This window comes from Falco naumanni, chromosome 10 (assembly GCF_017639655.2).
Source record: "Falco naumanni isolate bFalNau1 chromosome 10, bFalNau1.pat, whole genome shotgun sequence".
NCBI classification, from domain to species: domain Eukaryota; kingdom Metazoa; phylum Chordata; class Aves; order Falconiformes; family Falconidae; genus Falco; species Falco naumanni.
This window is the reverse complement of record NC_054063.1, coordinates 32,305,641-32,326,754: the sequence shown is the minus strand read 5'-3', so window position 1 is coordinate 32,326,754 and position 21,114 is coordinate 32,305,641. Positions and strand designations below refer to the sequence as shown.

Here is a 21,114-nt window from a genome sequence, read left to right as displayed (position 1 = left end):
CTCCCCCCCCCCCCCCCCGCCTTTCCCCATCCCTTAGGGACACCCCCCCCCCCCCATGCAGAGCAGCCTCCGCACCCGCACAGCCGGGGCCGGGCGCTCCCGGTTTCAGGCTTCGGCAGCGAACCGCACGGTGTCCCCGGGGCCCGGGAAGGGGCCGCGCCGGTGCGGGGCAGGTCCAGCCCGCCGGGCATCCCGCCGCGGGTGCCGGGGCGCGGGGCGGGGGCCGCGGGCATTCCCGGCGGGGCGGGCGGCGGCAGCGCTCCGCCCCCCGCGGGCCGCTCCGGCACTATAAGTGCGGCGGCGGCGGCGGCGAAGGGTGGCAGTCTGCTCCGCACCGCTCCGCCGGCACAGCCATGCCGCTGCCCCGCGTCCCGCCGCTGCTCCGCGCCGCCCTGCTGCTCGGCCTCCTCCTGCCAGCCGCCGCCGAGTCGGTGAGTCCCGCCGGGCCGGGGGAGAGGACGGGGCAGGGTCGCCCCCCGCCTGCGCGCCCCGGCGGGGAAGGGTGCTCCCTGCCCCGGGGGGTGGGTGACCCGCCTGCTCCCCACGTGCCGGGCCGTGCTTGCGGCAGGTCCCCCGCTTGCCGGTAGCCTGAGAGCTAATGCCCCCGCCGGGGGATCTGCCCCTCTCTGGTGAGGGGCGGCCAGAATGGGTTAACGGCAATAGGGCAGCTCCGGTTCCTTCCTCCGGTTCCCTGCGTCCTTCCTGGCTTGCGTGCTGCTTCCTCCGCTTGATGCCAAAGCGGCGCTGCCCTGGCCCGGCCGTGCCCCCGGAGCCCTCTCGCCCCTTCCCTAGTGCCCGGCCCTGGTGCCGCTCCCCGCTTGCCCCTCTCTCCCCTGCGCGCTGCTGGGCCTCGCCTCGCCGCTCTGATAGCGGGGCTGGTGGGATTGGAGCGGGAACAGGGTACAAGGGTGTGTGATAGGAATGAACTGCTCTCCGTTACGGCTTTGATCTCCAACTGCTGGTCGTGGACTTTAAGTCCTTTAATCTCTCTCTCATTGTGAATGTGTGATGGGTTAGATATGTGCAGTACAATTACAGCACCTGGGCGGGCTTTCCATTCTTACCCGGGTTTGGTCGTGCTGGTGCCTTTCTAGATGCATCAAACCTTCCTTACTTTTACACGGGAATAGAAAAGGTGCATTACTCTTGGGGGTTTAAGAGTCTGTTAAATGTATAACGAGGGGAAACTGCTTCGATGCTTCAAGCAGGGCACGTGTGGGATTTTTCATGGTGAAGCAGAGATGTAGGATTCTGCCTTCCCTGCTGTTTGTTTGTTTTTGTGTGTGTCCATCTTGCTGATAGTGCAGTCAGGGCAGATTCCTCTGCTAATCTGAAAGAGCTGCTGAGATTAAGGTAACTGCAGGAGATGAGGGTTCTCAAAACCAGGGTTAATCATCGCTGCTTCGTTCTGGACTGAGGGCTGGGTGGGCAGATGAGAGCTGATAAGGCTCTGCTGCTCAGTTGCCCTCTAACAGAAACAGGGGCTTGGGGGGTTGCTGATTGTGGAGTAGGAAACTCCCACAGAGAGCATCTGTAGTAATTGTCAGCTACTCTCTGCTAAGACCCACCAGCCCAAATCCACTTTAATCTGATGTCTTTATCCCTGCTATTAAGCACGTGAATCTCTTTTTTGAGAACTGGCCCAAACTAGTAGGGCAAACCTTTGGGGCAGACAGCATCTGGAAGTTGCATTGACCATGTTTGGTATGAAATGCAACTTGGTGTCCCTGGGGAACTGAGTGGTCTGCAAGCATCAGATTTCTGCAAAGACAACAAATTTTGCACAGATGTATTTAGTAAATCCTTATATGGAACTTGTACGGGGTATTTGCTTGTATCTTTTAAGCTACCTAAGATGGAGTGTATGCTTGAGAAGTAACACTGGCCTACTATAAAGCCTAATCCAAACAAATTGTTTGGGTTATAGGCTGCTGGGGAGGAGACGGGGATGACACACTGTTTGGGAAAGTGGCTGGCGCTCCTCCCATACTACTTTTTTTTTTAATAGTACTGCCAAAACGTGCAGAGCTGCACAGCGTGTGGCTCTTCATTTTTCTGTGCGGGTAGGGTGAAGACAGGTAGCTGTTTCTTTACAAGACAGGGATTGTATTTCTTGTGCTTATGTAAGAGCATGGCTTTTGAGAGTGATTCGGTGCTTGAATATTTCCCCAAGCCTGTACAAACAAAAATGTCTTGGCTGCTTTCCTCTTCCATGGCTTTCTGGTGTTGATGGGATTTCTCTGGGTGAAGCAATCTTCGATGTGTAAGAGGGTGGGGAGTATTACTGAAGTGCCGAAGTGTGACGCTGGTGCTTAGGCGGTGGGCGGGTTGCGTTACAACAGCCCATCAGTTTTATGTGGGAACATTGTCTTGCTCCCATGGGTTGGGGGAGGTGGTTGGAGCTGTATCCTGGTGCCTCCCTGATGTCCCCCTGGCCCCTCTCCAGCTGAGTGCTTTAGAAAGCAAAGGTGCTGTCGGCAAGATGCTCCCCTTTGCTTGTGCTGTGCAAGGATGGGGTTCCTGCAAAAGATGCTTTAGTAGCTGGGGATGGGCAGAAAGCCACCAGTGCAGCCAGGAGATGGGATCGGTGGAGTTGATGAAGATCTTGCAGTCTGCCTTGCTTGAGCAGAGTAGCATTGCTGAGCTCTTCCTGTGCTTTTAGCATCTAGAAGTGCCCCTGGCAGCCCAGGAGGGAAGCTAGGGGTATTTTCCCACAGCAGAGGTGCCTGTCTGCTGCAGGCTTGGCTCTGTGTTTATCTGAGCTGCAAGGGGGCCATTGCAGTGCTAATGGGCTGCAGGCTTGTTGCAGCTGCCCTACTTTTTCCTGCCTTGAAGTATGCAGATAAAGTCTCCATGTAGCACTGCATCGTGTTTGTGCATCCCTAGCAGTGTAGACAAGCCGAAATCCAGCCCAGAAGCTGCTGGCAGAGGATTGCTCAGGGAGAGGGGGTAGGCTTCATGCTGTTTGTGGGCTCTGTTTGCCGGTTTAAAGCAATCATGCTTGGAGGCCTGCTGATTGGCAAAGCTGGTGTCTTGTTGATGATAGCTGTGTTTGGAAAGTAGTTCAGCATTATTAATGTTAAAACCGGTTTGGCTTGTCCTGCTGCCATTGATCCCCGAGGCCTGTTCTTTCTGCTCTTTGCCCAGTTTCTCATCTGTCCCTCCCAATCAAATCAAGAAATTGCTATCTGCATGTTTAACTTTATTTTACCTTCTGACTCGGCAAACTCACGGGGCAGCTGAACGTGTAGAGCACATCCTGGCTTTGCTTCAGCCTCCCTAAAACACAGAGCAGCAACATCATGGTCTCTAAGGCAAAGTTCCTTAGTCCTGAAGGGAAGGAGCCTATGACTTCTGATAGCCAAACCTAGAGCTCTGATGAAATGAACCTAGAGGTAGGATGAAATGCCTGTAATGTGTAGAAAGAAATAGCCTCTCTAGTACCTTGTCAAACTGTGTGCATAGCTCATGGGGTGGGAGTTCAGGGGTGCACGGTCCCTCTGCAGCCCAGCACCTTGTCCGTACCATGGAGGTAGCCACACAGGTGGGAGCAGTCACCCCTGCGGTGCCTGAGGCACGGTCAGGGAAACGGCACTGCTGCTGTCCTAAGTGCCTGCCAGCTCCCATGCTGGAGAACACTTCCTTGTGGTTCAGAGTTTTCCAAACAGTTTACACAAGAGGCGAATCGGGGCTGAACTTGGTGCTTTTCAGACTCATGATACCAGAGACTCCTTCTCCCTGGGAAGTTAAGGCTGTTAGCCAACATGATTGCTCTCTTTTCCTGCACCTCCTGGTGTTTGTCTCCCAAGGCCTTGGCACTTCGGAGTCCTGTAAAGGCCTGTATCCACTCCAACAACAGTGAAAATGTTTTTTTTCCTATGTGTCTTCCTCTCTTCCTTCCCCGCCAAACCTCTGTTAGTGGCTTTATTAATGTTAACTGACTTGAGCTGTCTGAATGGATGGGCTGGGGAGGCCGTTTGCCGCTCTCAAATGCGTGAAGTGGGGCCTAATGTGACCTTGCCATGGTTTTCCTGTGGTGGCTTACTGCTTTCTTAATACACTTGTGTCCTGCTTCCACTGCAAGCTGGAAGCTGCTAACTTGACCTTCGGAGTGACGGCGGAGAGGAGGGACTCTGGCTGGCTGCTTGGCATGCAGACTTCGGCACAACTGCTGCAGCTACTTTTCCCTCCCCTCTGACTCGTGGTGCTGGTAAATGCTCTGTTGAAAATGTGCTGGCTGCTTGAATCCACTTGGCTATAAGTTAACATTAGGGTGTTTTGCATTTTGTGTGTATTAACGTTAAGTAGTTTTCTCTCAAATGGATCGATGGACTTCATCTTTAAAACCAGTATTATTTTTTTTAAATTCAGTGATAGTAACTGTACCAATAAAGAAGGTGTGATAACTGGCTCTATGGTCTGCAATGTAAACGACTTAAGTTGGCTCAGAAGATTACTTGATTGAGTTACTGTGGCTCAGTGATCCCACAGAACTCCCCAGCTGTCACTTTGGCTAGACAAAACGGAGTGTCCATCCTTCGAAACACTTAGAACACTTCCTTGCTCTTGAGTTAACATTTATCCTCTTCAGCCTGCTCTTAGATCCTTGCAGCTGCATTCTCCGGCTCCACTCAGTACAGCTTATTCCTTTCTGTGCTGTAACAGCAGCAGGGTTTGTGCTGCTTTTGCAGCCTCAAACCAGAAGCTAAGGCAGTTGAAGCACTACAAAACTGCTGGGGACAAGCCCTGCGCACGCCTGACCTCCGCGTTGCTGTTGCGAAGCATGTGTGGCTGTTTGTTTGAGACTCGGTGGAATGCAAATGCTTTAGATTAAGGATTCAAACGATCTGCACTAGAATGAGACTGTTGTGATGAGACTGGGCTTGGTGGCTCTGAATAGACAGGGCAGCCTAGTTAAAAAGTTTAACTTGTAATAAGCTGCAGCTCTGAGGGGCTATAAAAGATCCTACATTTATGAGCTGTTAGGGCTGCACTTCTAGATTAGTTCAGACTTCCTTTTTTTTTTTGTGTGTGTCTTCAAGCGTGTGCCTGAATGGTTGCCCAGTAAATGCTGCTGCCTCTGGATCAGCTCTGCTGTGTGTCGCTGTCAGCCCTGACTGGCAGCAGTAGTCATGCTCTGACTCAGGGTTTCTGGCACTTGCCCTGGCCTCACAGCTCCCAGAAGCGGCTGTCACCCTCTGAGTAACGGCCCTGGCCCTTCACCCAAAGCAGTGACTCAGACTTCCGAGGCGCAGCAGCACGGAGGTGGATCTCTTTGTACGGGGTTAGTTAGAAAAGGGGTGACAGGCAAAGCCGGTGCTGCTTGGCAGAGGGTCTGTGCTACCCGCCACACTGAGCGTCTTCCCTGCTGCCTCTTGTCTGGTCTGCCTCGGGCTGTGGCTGTGGTGGGCAGAAAAGCTGCCAGGCTCTGACATACGACTGCTCCAGCAGTTGAGTTGGTGTTGGCAAAGGCAGATCAGAAAATGGTCTTGTCTTGAGCAGGCACTGACTCCCCGTGTATCTGCACACAGAGACAGTTGGAAATGAGAGTTGCGTGGGGCAGAGGGGAAAGCAGCAGTATTACCTGAAATGACTGAAAGCGTTCGAATCGAGCTAAAAGAGTGGAAAGTCTCAAAAGAGGGGGTTAAATACTTAATCCTGAATCTGGAGAAAATGTCAGCGTAGGAGGGGAAAACACGCAAGATATAGCTGTGTCCCTCTCAATTTCTGAAGGCTGGCTGACTGCAAAAATAGGTTTCTTGTAGAAGTCTTATTTTTGCTGGCAATATGCGCTCTTGTCAGTTTTATCCTTAAATCCTTTGAGGTTCAGACTTTGCTTATAAAATGCCAAGAGGCTGTTGTTAGACAAATTATTGGGATAACTTAAAAATCAAAGCAGTTAATTAAAATCTCAGAGAGACACTCCTTGGGGTGGGAAGGAGGCTGGGAGACCTGTAGCACCGTTACCCAAGCACCTAGTGTCATGTCAAGCAAAACCAAGGCTGCTTCTTGCTTAAACAAATTCCCCTCTGTCAGGGAAAGCAAAGCCTGCCGTGGGAAAGATTTCTCTCTTCTGATGTTGCTCTGCCTCAGCTGCTGAAAAGGGAAAAGGTGTCTTCACCGCAATTCAATTAAAACTGTGCTGTTGTCTGCTGGAAAACTTGAATGCAGAGCAGTGTGGCCTGGTCCCGTTTACCTTGCTGCGAGGCTAACTCTGCCTCCTGCCCTGTAGCTGCCGTTACGGTCAAACTATAACAATAAAAAGAACTGTTAACATGTGCTAGCAACTGTGAAATTGCCTGCCTTGGACTTGCGCAGCACGGTAGCCAGAAATCTCAGTGCATAAGATGAGGTGGCTGCAAGGACAGTGCCTGGTGCAGTGGGGTGCTGCTGCTGCGCTGGAGAGGTAGTGGGACCCATAGATAAAGGGATGGATCCTGGCCAGCGTGGTGCTAGGGGGGTGGCAGAAGCATCTTTTGTCAGCTAGTGTCCCCCTTTAAAAACAGAGAAACGTCTCCCTCCAAACGGAAATATAGTCCTTACTGATGTCAGGAGTTTTTCATTGGAAGACTCTGTTCCCCAGTGAGATAAATATTTATTACAAATCCACAGTGCGCAGTGGAGCAGAGTCTGGAGCCAGGATCTTGCAGGAGACTGTTTATGTGCAGACTGTTCTTGGCGCTAATTCTAAATTTCCTGAGGCTGAATATGAGGAGCTGATCCTGCGCTTTGGTTACTAAATGACTTGCTAGTCCAGCCAAGCGCAGGCTTTGCACAGCCAAGGAAAGAGTGACCAAAACAATAGCTGGAGTCCCTCGGCTCCTGGCTGCGACAGTGCAGGTGTAGAGACCTGGTCAGGGAGGGCTGGAAAACTTCTGCCAGCTGCTCCAACCCCTGCTCTGAGAAGGGAGGAATCCTGGCTGGGAGTCCAGAGCTCTTCTCCGAGACAGGAAAATGCTCCCAGGAGTGACGGGTTTCCCAAAGTACAGCTGCATTATCCCCAATAGCACATGCTGTGTGTCTGCTGCTTTCTGGGCCCAAGCCAAAGCAACTTCTGCACAAGTCGGGAACATCTCTATTAAAACAAACAAACAAAACAAAACAAAACAATGCCACCATGCACTGAAAACCCCAGCCTCTGCTGCTGTAGCTAACTAGGAAAATCCCTGCTGTTGAAATGTTTGTTTGTATAAATGCTTACACGGGCATAGCCTGATAGTGGAGTGTGATGGCTACGCTGTCTTGAGTGCTTTCATGCTGATAACTTCCTCTGCTACAATTTTTTGCGGGTAGCTTTGCCAACAGAGCAAAACTTTAAATAGCATAGCTGTGCTGGCAGAGCTCAGCCACCTGGGCTTAGCCGAAATCTTTGGCTACTACTTCTGATTAGATTAAAATGGATTGTGGGAGGGGAAGCGTTTGTGGAGTGCAGCGTTGGGAATCACTGTGCAAATGAGCTGAGATTAGCTGCATGGTGAGCCAGCTAGGAAAGGCACCCTTTGAAGTTGGGTGTCTGCCTGGCTTAATTTTGCTAACACTGGTGTTAAGGGAGCATAAAGATCCTGAAAATTCACATCACACATTTCTTGCCAAGTGGAAATTCTGCTGGTGTGTGTGTCTGGGGAAATACTGGGGTGTAGCGTATTCTAGGAAAGGGCAGTGAGGGCCGGCCTGTCCCTGGTGTGGCGGGGAAATACAATATATGAAATATCCCGGGCCTTGAATATCAGCATGAGAAGTCATTCTTGATGGAAAAGCTGCTTTGCTGGGTCCTGTATATCCCTTTTTTCTTTCACAGCCAAAGATGCAATAGGAGCCTACTGGTATAGAGTAGGGCAACTCAGAATGAGTCGAGAGCCAGAAAAACTGAATTCCTTTTAACCTCGAATAGCCTTCTCCAACTTCTGAACTGAGCCCTGGGCCACGAAGCGTATGAAATAGCTATGATCAGGTTTGTAAATATCATAAAACACATAAAGTCTTTATGAGCTGGGTGTGTATGGCTGCTCATGACCTGGAGAACTTTCCAGGGGTGTGAAGTGACTACCACAGTCATTTTCCTCCCAGTCACATGAGAGCTCCTGCTTTCCCCTCCTGCAGTTTTCCTCTAAACCTTATCTTTATTTGCTTCAGGGCAAGTGATTGACACACGGCCATCTGCAACTGCCTGCTGAGCTTTATCTCCCCTAGCTGGAGGGGGGAAGCAAGTCACCTCCTTCCTGCTCAGGCTCTGCAGGTCTCTAGAGCTGGGCATTGCTTTTTAGAGCAGATATTTTGCCACTGTTGCAGTAAACAGATCCCAGCATGTGCCTGTCTGGCAAGGGACTCAGTCTTTATGGCTTTGCTTTTGGCTGATAATCAGGCAAGAGCTGTTAAACAAGAATTCATTCCTTTGTAATCTCTCCTTCCTCCTCCTGCTTGCTTCTATGGCATGGCCGGAGGGGCACGTGCGTACGGTATGGTCTGAAGAGAGCAGGCCATGTATAAGTAAACGCATGCGAGTTAAAAGGTAACTGAGGTTTGGTTTTGTAAGTGCAGGGAAGCCTATTTTGAGCAAGCAGAGCCCTGAAGGATTCATCCCTGCTGCAGGGGAGGCACCCATGACAGCGGGTCGCTCTCCAGAGCCCAGGATTACAGTGTGATTGTCACGGGGATTATGCCTCTGCTGCCGCATGAGCCCCCAGGAGAGCTGCTTGTGGCAACACAGCTTAAAGAATCACGCAGAGAATGGGGGCAAGTAGGGGAGCGACCCAGGCTGAGGCTGTGTTAGTGCTGGACGTGCGTTACTGCATCTGCACCCCCCCCCACCCCCCCAGCACGTGGGCTGCTGAGTATGAGCACGCAGGACTGGTTATGTGGCTGCAGGGAGACAAATACCTGGTTGGACAGGGACTGGGGATGCTTCTCTTAAGTCACCTTGTATGAGTGACGCTTCTACCAGCCGCACGGTTCATCAGCCTGCATGTTGCTCTGTCTTATTGAGCAAGACCTTGCTCCTTGCCTGTATTACCGAGCACAATTCAAAAAATAAAAACATTTGAATTTCCCCCTTTTTTTAAGAGGTACAAAGGAACTGCATGCCAGAACTGCTCTGGGATACTGGAGATGCAGTGCTGTTCCCTGCTGCCAGCAAGCCCTGGTCTGTACCTCTGTCTCTGATTTCCCCCTTGGTCCTCAGAAGTGTTAGGGATTTTCCTTTACAGCTCACTGTGATGGGAGTGCACCTGTACTGTTGGAGAGGAGATGGGTAAGGCTGGCTTTGCCCAAAGCCACTGTGCCTGTGGTCCTGCTCTAGGACTGCTCGAAAAGTGTTGAGCAGCAGAGGCACAGTAGTATTTAACCATGTCTGGAAGCCTCGGGGTGAGCCTGTCATGCAAATATGTGCCTGGATGGGAGCTGTTTAACTTCTGTCCCTTGGCCCAGAGGCCAGGTGCAGGCTTTGTGCGCTTCAAATCCTGTGGGACAGACTAACCAGGAATGAGGTAAAATGCTACACACACACACACACCCCCCAGCACGGGCAGAAGGAGTTGGCACAAGTGCTGGTTTTTTTTGATTGGAGTTTGTTAGGGTTTTTTTTTTTGCTGTGACTGATGTGTTGAAGGAGTTAGGTGCAACCTAGATCAGAATACTGATATTTGCTTTGCTCTCAGAACAAAAGTAACTATTGTATTTTATATATATATATATTTTTTCCCTGTACACAGAGCTGGGGCACAGAGGGAGTAAAGGGTATTTTGGGAGGAAATATAGACCCTTCCCTTACTCATATGGCAGGAGCTGCCTTTGCCGGAAGCTCAGGTTGCTTCTAATAACTTTCTTTTAATGCTTATTTAATGGGAGGATAGAGCTGTCTTTGCCTGTTACCTCGCTGCCTGCCTTGGAGGTTGGCGTGTTTGGCTGGCACGCACTGCTCTGAGCTGCCCTGTTCCCAGCACTGCATGGCTCCTCTGCTTTCCTGTTTTCGGGGGGGCTGGTGTGCTTTGAGGGGGTGAGCTCACTCCTGACCCCTGCTTCTTTGCACACTTTGAGTGAGCCTTAAAACCTTCCTCGTTTGTTTGCAAGACTTTGGTGGAAGTGAACTGTATGGAAATCCCCTCTGTTGGGCTTGGTGGTTTAGAGACTTGTGTCCTTGCACTGGAAAGTCTCCGTGGGATGCGGTGCTCTTTGGTTCGTGACGCAGGACAACACGAGGGCTGGGGTGGTGGCTTTGTGAGAATGATCTCTTAATAACCAGGCTCTGAGGCTGGGCCATGCAGGCAGCTGCCTGCGTTGTCCAGGAGCCCTTTCTTGTTCAGCTGATGTAGATGTGCATTGTGGCGGTGTGAGGTGACACTGTCTGTGACAGCACAGCTCTGGGAACGATATTTTGTGTAATACTGTTCACTGAAGTGAGGTGATCTGAACAACTGTTCCCTAGTACAGGGCACCTGAGAAAAGCCCCAGGAACAGCTTACATGTGTCTGTCCCTGCAGACTACAAAGAGTTAACAGGTCTGCCCCCTCTTCTGCCACCTCCCAGCTTGGCCCCACTCCATGTGCTTTTGTCGAGGAAAGATTGACTTTCACCTTGCTCCTGTTTACTCCTGGACTTGTGTACACAGTTCTGGGATGGAGGAGCAGGAGCAAGTGGTGGGTCTCCATACCGAAGTTACAAACTTGCTTAAGAGCTCCTTGTACTTCGGATTTGGATGCCCGAGTCTCTGCGGGTCTGACTCCCTTTGCAGCGTGCTGGCTGTGACCCTTCAAAAAAGCTTTTAGTGAATACTGGTGTGTTTGATCAGAGAAAAGGGCCAGCCATAAAAGGCAGTTCCATGTCTTCCAGACTTTGTCTCTGCCCCAAAACATCATTTGGGTTTTTTTGAACGGGTTTTTGCAGAGGCTGCGGTGAGGACATGTGGGCTGGGGCAAGTGAGCCGCCTGGGTCTGTTATTTCCCAGAACTAGCCAGCGGCTGGGGAAATTCACACATGGGACAGAAACTTTGCTTGCTGCCTCGGTAAAGAGATGCTCTTGCTTTGCGAAGAAGCTACTGGTATGCTGGGGCTGTAAATGAAGGCCCCAGGAGCACGAAGTGCAGTGGGGTGGGCTGGGGCTGGGGCATATGAGGGCTGCAAGCCCCTGCCTGGCGTGCCAGGGGTGTGACTCCTGTGCCTGAACTGAGCAAACAGCGTCTGGCTTCATCCAGTAGTGCAGCCTGTCTGGGGCTCCAACATGAGACCTCTGTGCCCAGCTTTTCCAGGAATGACGCTCATAGCTCACATGCCTGATGGGCTGGTTGTCTGACAGGGAATAAACTCTTTTATTTTTTTGCCACTGGCAGGCAGGAAAAGCTTCTGCTCTCCAGCACGTTGGTTAATCTCCCTCGGTGCTTACTGGGGATAAAGCTGCTTAATATGAGGAAGAAATCCTGGAACTAGACTCTTGCAGAAAAGGTTGATTTCTGTACAGACCCCTCCTAGAGAGGAGTGTATTAATAGTAGGGCTGTACTTCAGCTGCCGGGGCGAGGTGGGGCTGTGCAGCCGCCCAGTCCGACTCTCCCAGCAAGTCCCTGGCCTGGCTCCAGTGCTGGGATAACAGGTGGTGGAAGGCAGACTCCAAGCAGCACCAGAGCCCTTCTCCAGCTGGCAGTTGCAGAAGGTGTTAAACTGAATGTGGCCAGAGATGGCTTGGCAAGGGCTGACCATCCTGCTACAGCAGTCTCCTGTTTTTCCTCTTGGCTGCAGCTGCCAGCCGAGAGAGAAGCATGGGTGACTTTCGTGGTGTCTCTTCGCCTGGTAGTGGAGCTGTAGGGAGGGCTGAATCCTCTAGGAAAGGGCTGCATTTTTTAAGCAATACTCCCCAGTGCTCTTTGTGGCACTTGGGAAGCCCAAAGCCCTTGCTTTTAAGTTGTGAAAGTGCCTTGTGCCCTCTCGCAGGTGTGTATGCAAGGAATGTGCCTGCTCCAGACATGCCCTTTGAGCACTGCAGTGTTAACTCTTCCCAGGCTGCCCATGCCCCAGCTCCCAGCAGGAGAGAATGCTCCCTAGGAGAGAATGTCCTGAAACCTGGAGTGTAAGTCTGGAGGTGCCCAGCAGCCCTTTAACTTCCCTGGCAGACAAATCTGTAAACTGAGGCTCGCTGCCCACAAGAAAAGTTTCCCATATGGTCTGAGAAGTTCTTGTGGCTTCCAGGAACTTCCCTGTCCTTGCTCAAGAGGATGATGAAGAGTGAGTTCAGGGAACGCTCCCATATAATCTTATTTACGCTTGTGAGTCAGTAATTTCCTTATGTTCCTCTGGCTTGTAAACACTGATTTAAATAGGGCTTTCTGATAGCCAAACCCGGTGCGTTCCGCAGCGCGTACTAATCACCGTGGCTGTTTGCCACAGCTTTGCTCATGGCTGGGCTGATCTGATAAGGCCAGCCTGCTGTCCAGCCGCTCGGTGGCTTCAGTGTGGGTTTTCTTGAGCTGCCCTTGTTCGGACATTAGCTGGCCGTGATTCAGGATGAAGTACGGTGTGAGCTGGCACAGGGGTGCGGCACTTGCCAACGTTGATCTGCCCTGGCGCAGCAGCTGGCTTACGCGGACCTGCAGCAAACGTGCTCCCAGCTCCGATGCCCTCGCTGGGGCAGACGGGAATTGGGTTCTTCCTGCCCCACGGTGAAATGGTCAGAAGCTGTCCTGGGAACAGCTACTGCACGCTGGCAGCAGTTTCCATTGCAGGTCTGGCTCTGGCTGGGTCTCGCATATCTTGAAATGAATTTGCCTTGGAGCGAGTGATCCATAACATTAGGAATGCCTGGTTCCAGGCCGGGAGGGAATTCCTCCCCAGCCCCCTTCCCGTCACATAGTTCCAGGATTGGGCATAGTGGAGACAGGGATCTATGAGGAGAGCTGGCCTCGGCACTTCCGTGCCCTCTAGGCTGTTCATTTGGTTATCCTCCAGCAGCATTGATGGGGAAACCAAAGATGCCTCAATAAGCTAATGAAAAGCACATCTAGTAGCCACTGCTCCTTATGCAACATGAGAAACATCTTGTCCTGACCACAAGGCCTTGTTTGTGGCAAAACCAGTATGCTAATGGGCAAGGAAATCTGGGCTGGAAGCAGGGCTGGGGCTGTGGGCAGAGGAAGTTGACACCTGGCTTGCGGCCACCTGATTGTGGCCTTTGCTTGTGAGGTTGATAGCCGGTGTTAGATCCTCGGTCTGTGTCACTGGGGGGCTGTAGCATGGGCCACTCCTGGCCGGGAGAGGAGGAAGGCTGATCCCAGCCGCTCAGGGTCTTGCTGCTGCCCCAATGAAGCAGCAAGCACTGGGGCTCGGGTGGTACCACCCATTTCTACAGGTCCCACGGATTTCTGATCTTCACCCCCTGTGAGGCTGTAGCTTGTGGTAAACCTGCTCATTAAGAAGAGCCCTCAAATGTGCAGGGCTGTAGAGTAAAGGGATGTTTTAAAAATGCTCTCCTGGGTAGATAAACCTTCAGACAGACTTCTCAGTCTTCTGTGGGGGGGAACAGCATGAAAAAATGTCAACAGCTTAGCCCCTAGCTATGGGACCTGTCCATCTGCATCGTGCTTCTTGCAGTACAGGAAGGGGTCCGCGGGGGTGACTTCATGGCTGTGGAAGCATCTGGAGCTGCCGGAATCTGTGGGCTGGTGTTGAGCAACCCGAGAGCTCATAGCTGTGGTACCCTCGCAGGGGCTGGCCCCAGGGCTGTGGGGCGAGGAGAAATAGTTCTGGGTAGTTGCCTAACCTTGGTGAGGGCAGGAGGTTTGGGCTTGTGGCTCCTTGAAGGTCCAAGTGCAAATGAGCGCTGGTGCGTAAATTGCCATTGTGGCCAAACAGCTGGTTCTCAGGGAGGCTCTCTTGCTGCTTTGCTAGTGTGTGTCTGTAGCTGCAGTCATCTGGCCCTAGGATCGAGGATTTCATTTTACAGACTTGTTTGTTTCCTTCCATTTTAAGAGGTGAGGCAGGGCATTAATGACTTTGGGCAAGTCATTATTGATACAAGTGCTCTTGAACTCACACCATGTTGCACTGCAGTTCAGCTGAACTGACAGACCAGTTTTTAACCCTTGAGTGATAAAATATGTTTGCTCTTAATATAAGAAGCAATGAATTGCCTTGGTGTGGGGCTTTGGTGCTATGCAAAAACCTGACCTATAGGTGCCAGGCGTTCTCTGGGGGAATGGAAAGTCCTTCCAAATCCCCTCCTCATCACAAACTGAAGGTATTGTTTTTCCACATGCTTTTGCCACAAACTCCTGACCAAGATCCTCTTGTGTTATTTGCACCCTGTACATTCCAGTGAACCTCCTGAATCTATAGCCCGCAGGAAATTCCCCTCCCAGGCTGGCTCGCACTTCTGTTCTGAGAAATTCTAGGGGAATTCAGCTGTTTCCAGGCTGATGAAGGTAACGCTTTTGGTGGAGAGGAAGTTCAGCATTTAATGTTCTTCTGATGGAAGTGATGTGTTCAGCACAGGCTGTGAACTCCTGACCTTTTGCAAAGTGCTTCTGAGGAGTTGCCTGATACTTAACGCTTCTTTACCCCTATTTACAGGTGAGAGAAACGGAGACCATGGATGCCCGGTGGCTTGGCTATGCTGCCTCTGGAGACTTGCCAGATGATGAAGACATTGGCGAGTTCAGGCCTCACTTAACTTCGGATGAGTTAGATATAGATGAGGCTTCTGGGTCTGGAGGTAAGTGGGGAAGGGGGGAAATAGATCTCCCTCAGCTGATGCTGTGAAATTTCTTCCAGCACCAGCCCATGAGTGATGGGCTAAGTGCACAGCTGGCGATCCAGAGGGAACTACTGTGTCAGGTGGAGATCAGAAAGCCATGTGAATCGTAGTCACTCATGGATGAGAGCAGGGAAAGTGGTTGTACCATGATGTTGAATCACTTGGGGAGGGCAGATGGAGTTCAGCCAAGCTTGTCTTACTGCAAGTGAAAAGGCATTGCACTGGCTGGATCTCTTTCTTGTTGAACTCCAAAGAACTTCTGAGAAACTTAAAAAATAATAATCTGTTGGTGAAGCAGTGTTAAAAGGCTTACAGTTGGTATCTCAGCTGAGGCCAAACAATGTAAAGAACTGACTGATGTTCAAGTGAACTCTGTGACGTGCAAAGCTCCCTGCCCAAACCAGTTTCTGTAGCTCTGTGTCCCCTTTATGTGAGCATTTGTTCTCTAAAAGGCAAAGAACAAGTGCTGAAATTGGTGCCTGACATGTTTGGGCAGATCCAGTAACTAGAGGGATGGTGAACTATCCTTTAGGGATGGGTGGTGACATCGTTGCCCTCCATTGGCATGAGTTTAGCAAGCTATAGCAGAGCTGCTTTGCTCCTGATAATCTGCAGCAGGAGCCAATGGATCTGGCTGAAGACCCCTCCCTTGTGAGAAGTGAGTGTTGGGCTGAAGACCCCTCCCTTGTGAGAAGTGAGTGTTGGTCTTAAGACCCCTCCCTTGTGAGAAGTGAGTGTTGGTCTTAAGACCCCTCCCTTGTGAGAAGTGAGTGTTGGTCTTAAGACCCCCTCCCTTGTGAGAAGTGAGTGTTGGTCTTAAGACCCCCTCCCTTGTGAGAAGTGAGTGTTGGTCTTAAGACCCCCCTCCCTTGTGAGAAGTGAGTGTTGGTCTTAAGACCCCCTCCCTTGTGAGAAGTGAGTGTTGGTCTTAAGACCCCCTCCCTTGTGAGAAGTGAGTGTTGGTCTTAAGACCCCCTCCCTTGTGAGAAGTGAGTGTTGGTCTTAAGACCCCCTCCCTTGTGAGAAGTGAGTGTTGGTCTTAAGACCCCCTCCCTTGTGAGAAGTGAGTGTTGGTCTTAAGACCCCCTCCCTTGTGAGAAGTGAGTGTTGGTCTTAAGACCCCCTCCCTTGTGAGAAGTGAGTGTTGGTCTTAAGACCCCCTCCCTTGTGAGAAGTGAGTGTTGGTCTTAAGACCCCCTCCCTTGTGAGAAGTGAGTGTTGGTCTTAAGACCCCCTCCCTTGTGAGAAGTGAGTGTTGGTCTTAAGATTACATGTCCTGGTCTTGTGCAATTAAAGCCTTTAAATGGTGAAAAGTACTAGTAGATAAAGGGAATTGTAGTAGCAGAGAACAAGAGTCCTAGTTCATCCACAGTCACTGGTATTGTGTGAAGTGTCTAAATTCTGGAAAAATGGTGTGAGATGAGAGGAAGGCTTGGGTGTCCTCTTCTATTTATTTATTTATTTTTACCTCCCACCCCCTGCAGACTACTCAGACTCCGAAGATGCCATATATCTGACCACCATAGATACTCCTGTGGTAAGTATTGTCTCTGCATGTTTTAAGCAACACGTAGCTACTCTAGTCTGTCTGCGAAGCTTTCTGAATGCCCTTCCCCCACAAGACGTGGCATCAAGATGAATCTACCTGCATGAGCAGGAACACTGTACTCATAATGCACTAAGCAAACGTTCCTTTCCCTGCACACCCTCCTATTCTCAGTTGTAGGTGGGCTGGGTGCTGCTTACTGATGGGTGTGGTGTGTCTATATCCTGTAGATACCTGACAACTATATCCCTGGAGATACTGGGAGAAAGATAGAAGGTGAGAAGAAAAACACAATGGTGGACAATGAAATCATTCCAGACAAAGCTGTACCTGTCGAAGAGAACCTGTCCAACAAGATCTCCATGGCAAGCACAGCCAACAGCAGCATCTTTGAAAGAACAGAAGTCCTAACAGGTAATAATCCGCCTTGTCCTGATAAATCATTAATACTGTAAATCAAGATGGTTTCTGTTGTTCCCTGTTTCTCTGGGGAGCAGTTCTCTGCTGACTGTGGGAGTGAGATGCGTTACCTCTGCGATCAGCTGTGGCAGGGTCACTTCTGCCTGCGGTCCTTGCGCAGCAGCGGAGCCTGCTGCTTGCCTTGCTGGGGTAAACAACTTGTTTTGGCACCTGCCAGCTGGCTGTTGGCTCAAGTGCCTCCCAAGTCATGTGGCAGCTGCTCTGCACCCAGATACTAACTACCTCAACAAGAGGCGTATCTAGTCATAAATCAATATAGTAGACTTTCGTTTGAAATGCAGGCATTTTCCTTCTAACCTCTGCCCAAGTCCTTCCTTTTCTGAGCCTTGCCGGGAGCCAAACAACCCCTCTGAGGGATCTGAACACCTAGTCAACTGTTACGAATTGAAGCACCTCTGTCTAGAGCAAAACCAAACAGCTGGCTTCCCCTTGGCACGTGAGACAGACCTGTCTAAAGGTGTGCTTCATCAAGCACTTGGCCTGATGGTCTGAGTACAAACCTTGGCACATTTTACCAATCTGCAGCCATCCTCCCAGTCGGAGGAGTGACTGGAAGAGTAGGTTGCAAAGCCACCTCATAAAGAAGCCGATACAGTGCAATGAGTAGGTGTCACAGCAAAGGATAAACTTCACTGAAGTCTTGTAGCCTCCCTTGGTGTGAGCAGAGAGAAAATCTTGGTGGGTTTTTTTGCGGGTTTGTGGGTTTTGGTGTTGGGATATTTTTTGGAGGGTGGTGGTGGTAGCAGGATGTTGTGGTTTAATTGAAATACAGAGGCCCCAGAGCGTGGTCACACAGGTAGTTAACAAAGCGTTTGAGTCAGAGCTATAGCATTTTCCTGGAGCTGATGCTGTTCGTGGGTTGTGGTGGGATTTTTTTTGGGGGGGTGTTTTTGTTCTGTCTCCACATGGGGAGGGGAAGTCTTTTTGTCAAAGTCTCTCTATTGCACTAAACTGGAAGATTAACATAAACTGGTTAATGTGGAACATGCGATTATTCTGTGGTTGGATTGAAAGTAAATTCTGGCCTTTTCCAGTAACATCTGCTGTCACTGAAAATGCCAGCACATATGGTGACAGGCACGTGGACAACGCTGGCTCTGGAGGCTGTTCTGGGGGCTGGTGCTTACTCTTGAGGCAGATGTTGAGGTGTAGCTGATGGTTTGGAGTTGTCCAAGGCTTACTCCTTGCTCTTTTTTCCTCCCCAGCTCTCATTGGAGGAGGGGCAGTGGGCCTCCTGTTTGCTGTCTTCCTGATCCTCCTCTTAGTCTATCGCATGAAGAAAAAGGACGAAGGCAGTTACGACCTTGGGAAGAAACCGATCTACAAGAAAGCCCCTACAAATGAGTTCTATGCTTAAAGCTCAGCAGCACCTTGTGCCCATCAAAGGACAAACAGACTGTATGGAAAAACTGTGCCCTCAGATGAGATGTGCTGAACAAATGCTCTTTTTGGATTGAATTTGAAAGCAACTTTGAGAAAAAACAAACTTCCTACATGACCCTTCCCATCCCGTACAGCTAACCAGGGCCCAATGAAATACAAAGAGTCTGAAAAAAAACCCTCAGTGTATTTTTTTCTAAAGGTAGTGTAAAAAAGAATAAAGATGCCAAATTTTCTGCTTGGTTTTATAGAGGGTATATAAACACAAAACAGACTGTATGGAAGCAAAACCACCATGTGTTTGCATCCAGCGTGCCATGCTCAGATTGGCTGCTTCTATAGAAGATGGCTTTTTTTTTTTATAAACCTTGCTAGTAGATGTCTTGCAGCAGGCTGTTGTGAAGCGTTTTTGCGGAGAACTATTTATGAATCTCTTACACTACAGATAATGTTGCCTTATCAGGGAGTAGAAGGCCCATAGGGGCTCAGAATCCCTGGATGCCGTAAAGGCCCTATGGGAGTGTCCTCCCCAGGAGACTTCTGTCTCTTCTGTCAGCCCCAGGCAAGGGTCATTAGTCCATGAAATCAGGACAGCCGGTTTAGTTTGGCTATGATGACACCCTTTCCTTGCCTTCAGTCTCTTACCTTTTTTTAAGGATTGCTTGTAGGATTTTTTTAATAACAGAATTTTAAAGAAAATAGCCTAATGTTTATATAAAGTTTGTAGAAATTGTTTTGAAATAATAAAAAAAAAATCTACTTTTTTAATTTCCTCAGATTTATTTTTTCAATCCCTTTGTGTTTCCTTTGGCCGGGCATTTCTCTAGAGATGTTGTTTTATATTCATATTCTGAACCGAAGCAGAGTTAGCTACAGTGTGTTACAGGTTTCTTCTCGTTCTATAGCAGCTACTGCAGACTCTAAAGATATTTATGGTTTTCCCGTAACTTTTTTTAGGCTTTGGGTTGTTTTGGTTTTTTTTTTTTTAATGGAATTATTTATAGTTTCTGAAATGGCTGCTCTTCTCATTTGGTAACTTTTATCCTTTTTGTGTAAAACACTAATATAATGAGTCTCTGTGAAAACTATTTAAGCTTTACTCTGTGAATTTTGATTATAAATTCAAGGCAATAACTTCTAGGATTAATCTGTATGCAATATTGGATTCATAATATGATTGAAGTAGGGAAAAGAGAGTATTTCTAGCCTGTAATATATTATAATCAGTCCTATAGAGCTATATATTTTATATTTTACTGAGAAATACACAGTTAAGAGCAAAGAGACTGGAGTTAATTCTTCAGCAGCCTTACTGTGTGTAAGAGGCTTGATCTCATTTGTACTGCTGTTTGTCTGGCGTCTTGTCTAGAGCGTGAGTGGGATGGTGCTAGGAAAGGCAGCCGGGAGCAGCCTGAGCCCCGGGGCTCCATCGCGGTGTCCTGGGCCGTGCCTGGAAACAGGCTGCAGTCGGTGATGTGTCAGGTTTGATCCTCTGAGTTGGAGCAGAGGTCGCCATCTGGGGTTGCTCTTTGAAGTAAGTGTTGGAAGCTCAGTGTGGAGAAGACAACTTTTTGTTTTGGGGGCTGGCTGCACTGCAGAGGCCCCTGTGGTACTGTGCCAAGTGCCGGCCCCTTGCAAAAGGCTGGCTTTGGTAGCTGGGAGTCTGCCTTGGTGGCATCTCCCAGCTGGGAGCGCTGAGCTTTCGTAGACGGCTAGCTCTGAACCTGCTGCTGTGGGTCTTTCTTAGTATATCGTGTACATAGCTCCTACCTCTACTGAGAGTTAGACCAATTCCCCCAGCGCTCCGAGAGCAAAAGGTAATGTGCGTGTCCGATGCCTCTGTACTCTGTGCAAGTCGTGTCCTCCCGTAGCTCTCCAAGTCTGGTGTGGTTTAAGACAAAAATATCGAGTGTGGGTCCCCAAACAGAGTTAACTGGGTAGTCAGCACAAAACCAGACGGTTGCGAAGACTGTTTAGAAATCTCATGGACTCCTGAAGCCTCTTTACTCCGAGGCTTTGTTGTAGGCTTGAGGCCAGATTCATAGAGGCGATAGAACAAAGGAGTCCAGCTTCAGCCAGTGGCAGCTGCTTCTCAGAGCTGGGCAGGCGAAGCGGGGAGTGCAGGGGAGCTGGGTATTGAGGCATCGCTGCGAGACCGCTTCTCCCAAGGGTCCTCCTCTGGGGTGACTTAGGCACTCGGCCCCAGTGCAAGTCCGTTGGGGGAAATGGAAGGCTCTGGGAGGCTCGAAAAACTGCACAGAGTTCACTGTAGAATGGGAAGGAGAGGACTTCACTGCCTATGGACGGCACTACCAGGAAGGCAGGAGCAGTTTCTGCTTCTTGGGATGTTTAGATTCTCTTATGTAATTGCTCTTGGGGATTTTCCACTGTTACTGATATTTTATTTTTTTCCTCAAATAAACTGGTACTTTCTAAAATTGGCTTTTTGGACTGTTTCTGGTCTGAAATGACTTTTGGGAGCTGGGTAACAGGGAGCTTGTATTTGTGTCATTTCTTGGTTTGCTGAAGGGGGAGGCGTGCTGGGATCTGGCTTGGTGGTGGCCTGCAGCTCAAAGGGGCTTTGTCAGCTGCTCCTGAGCTGCCTTCAGCATCTGACCCACCAGTGACTCCCGTAGGACCAGCATCGCTGGGGTTCTGGAGCTGCTGCAGCTCCTCCAGGCAAGTAAAGCAGATGCAGCATGACACAATAAGGTAAGTCCATCCTTTCTCTGGTGGTTGGTTTTGTGATGGCACTTTGGGAGGGCTGTCCTCTTGCAGCCAGCAGAGACAGGGAGGTAGAGATGGGCTTGTGCATGTCCCCTGACGGCAGCAACCTGTGCCTGAGCCCTCAGCTGTAGGAGGACCGTGTACTCGGGGTCTTGCTCAACCAAGTTTCAAGCCAACCCTGCGTATCTGATGTGAGCCTTCAAGGGGGGGTAGGGCTGTTGGAGCTGCTATGGGAGCAAGTCCACAGGT

At 50.2% G+C, this 21,114-nt stretch overlaps 2 protein-coding genes across 3 annotated transcripts in view; one reads left to right on the top strand and one right to left on the bottom strand.

The window, feature by feature from the left end:
• Positions 1 to 191, bottom strand: part of SYS1 (SYS1 golgi trafficking protein) — a 1,927-nt gene extending 1,736 nt beyond the window's left edge. Inside the window, exon 1 of the mRNA XM_040608920.1 lies at positions 96 to 191. Within this exon, the coding sequence (XP_040464854.1) occupies positions 96 to 191 (96 nt within the window). The remainder of the gene's footprint in view (positions 1 to 95) is intronic.
• Positions 192 to 316: 125 nt separating this feature from the next.
• SDC4 (syndecan 4) lies at positions 317 to 20,576 on the top strand. 2 transcript variants are annotated; one of them, XM_040608774.1, is made up of 5 exons: positions 317 to 431; positions 14,549 to 14,690; positions 16,217 to 16,269; positions 16,509 to 16,692; positions 17,964 to 20,576. In XM_040608774.1, the coding sequence occupies exons 1-5, from the start codon at positions 354 to 356 to the stop codon at positions 18,113 to 18,115; spliced, it is 609 nt and encodes a 202-aa protein (XP_040464708.1). In that variant the 5' UTR covers positions 317 to 353; the 3' UTR covers positions 18,116 to 20,576. The 2 variants fall into 2 exon arrangements, with proteins under 2 accessions (XP_040464708.1, XP_040464709.1); XM_040608775.1 differs by lacking the exon at positions 317 to 431 and adding an exon at positions 3,270 to 3,395.
• The last annotated feature ends 538 nt before the right edge of the window (positions 20,577 to 21,114 follow it).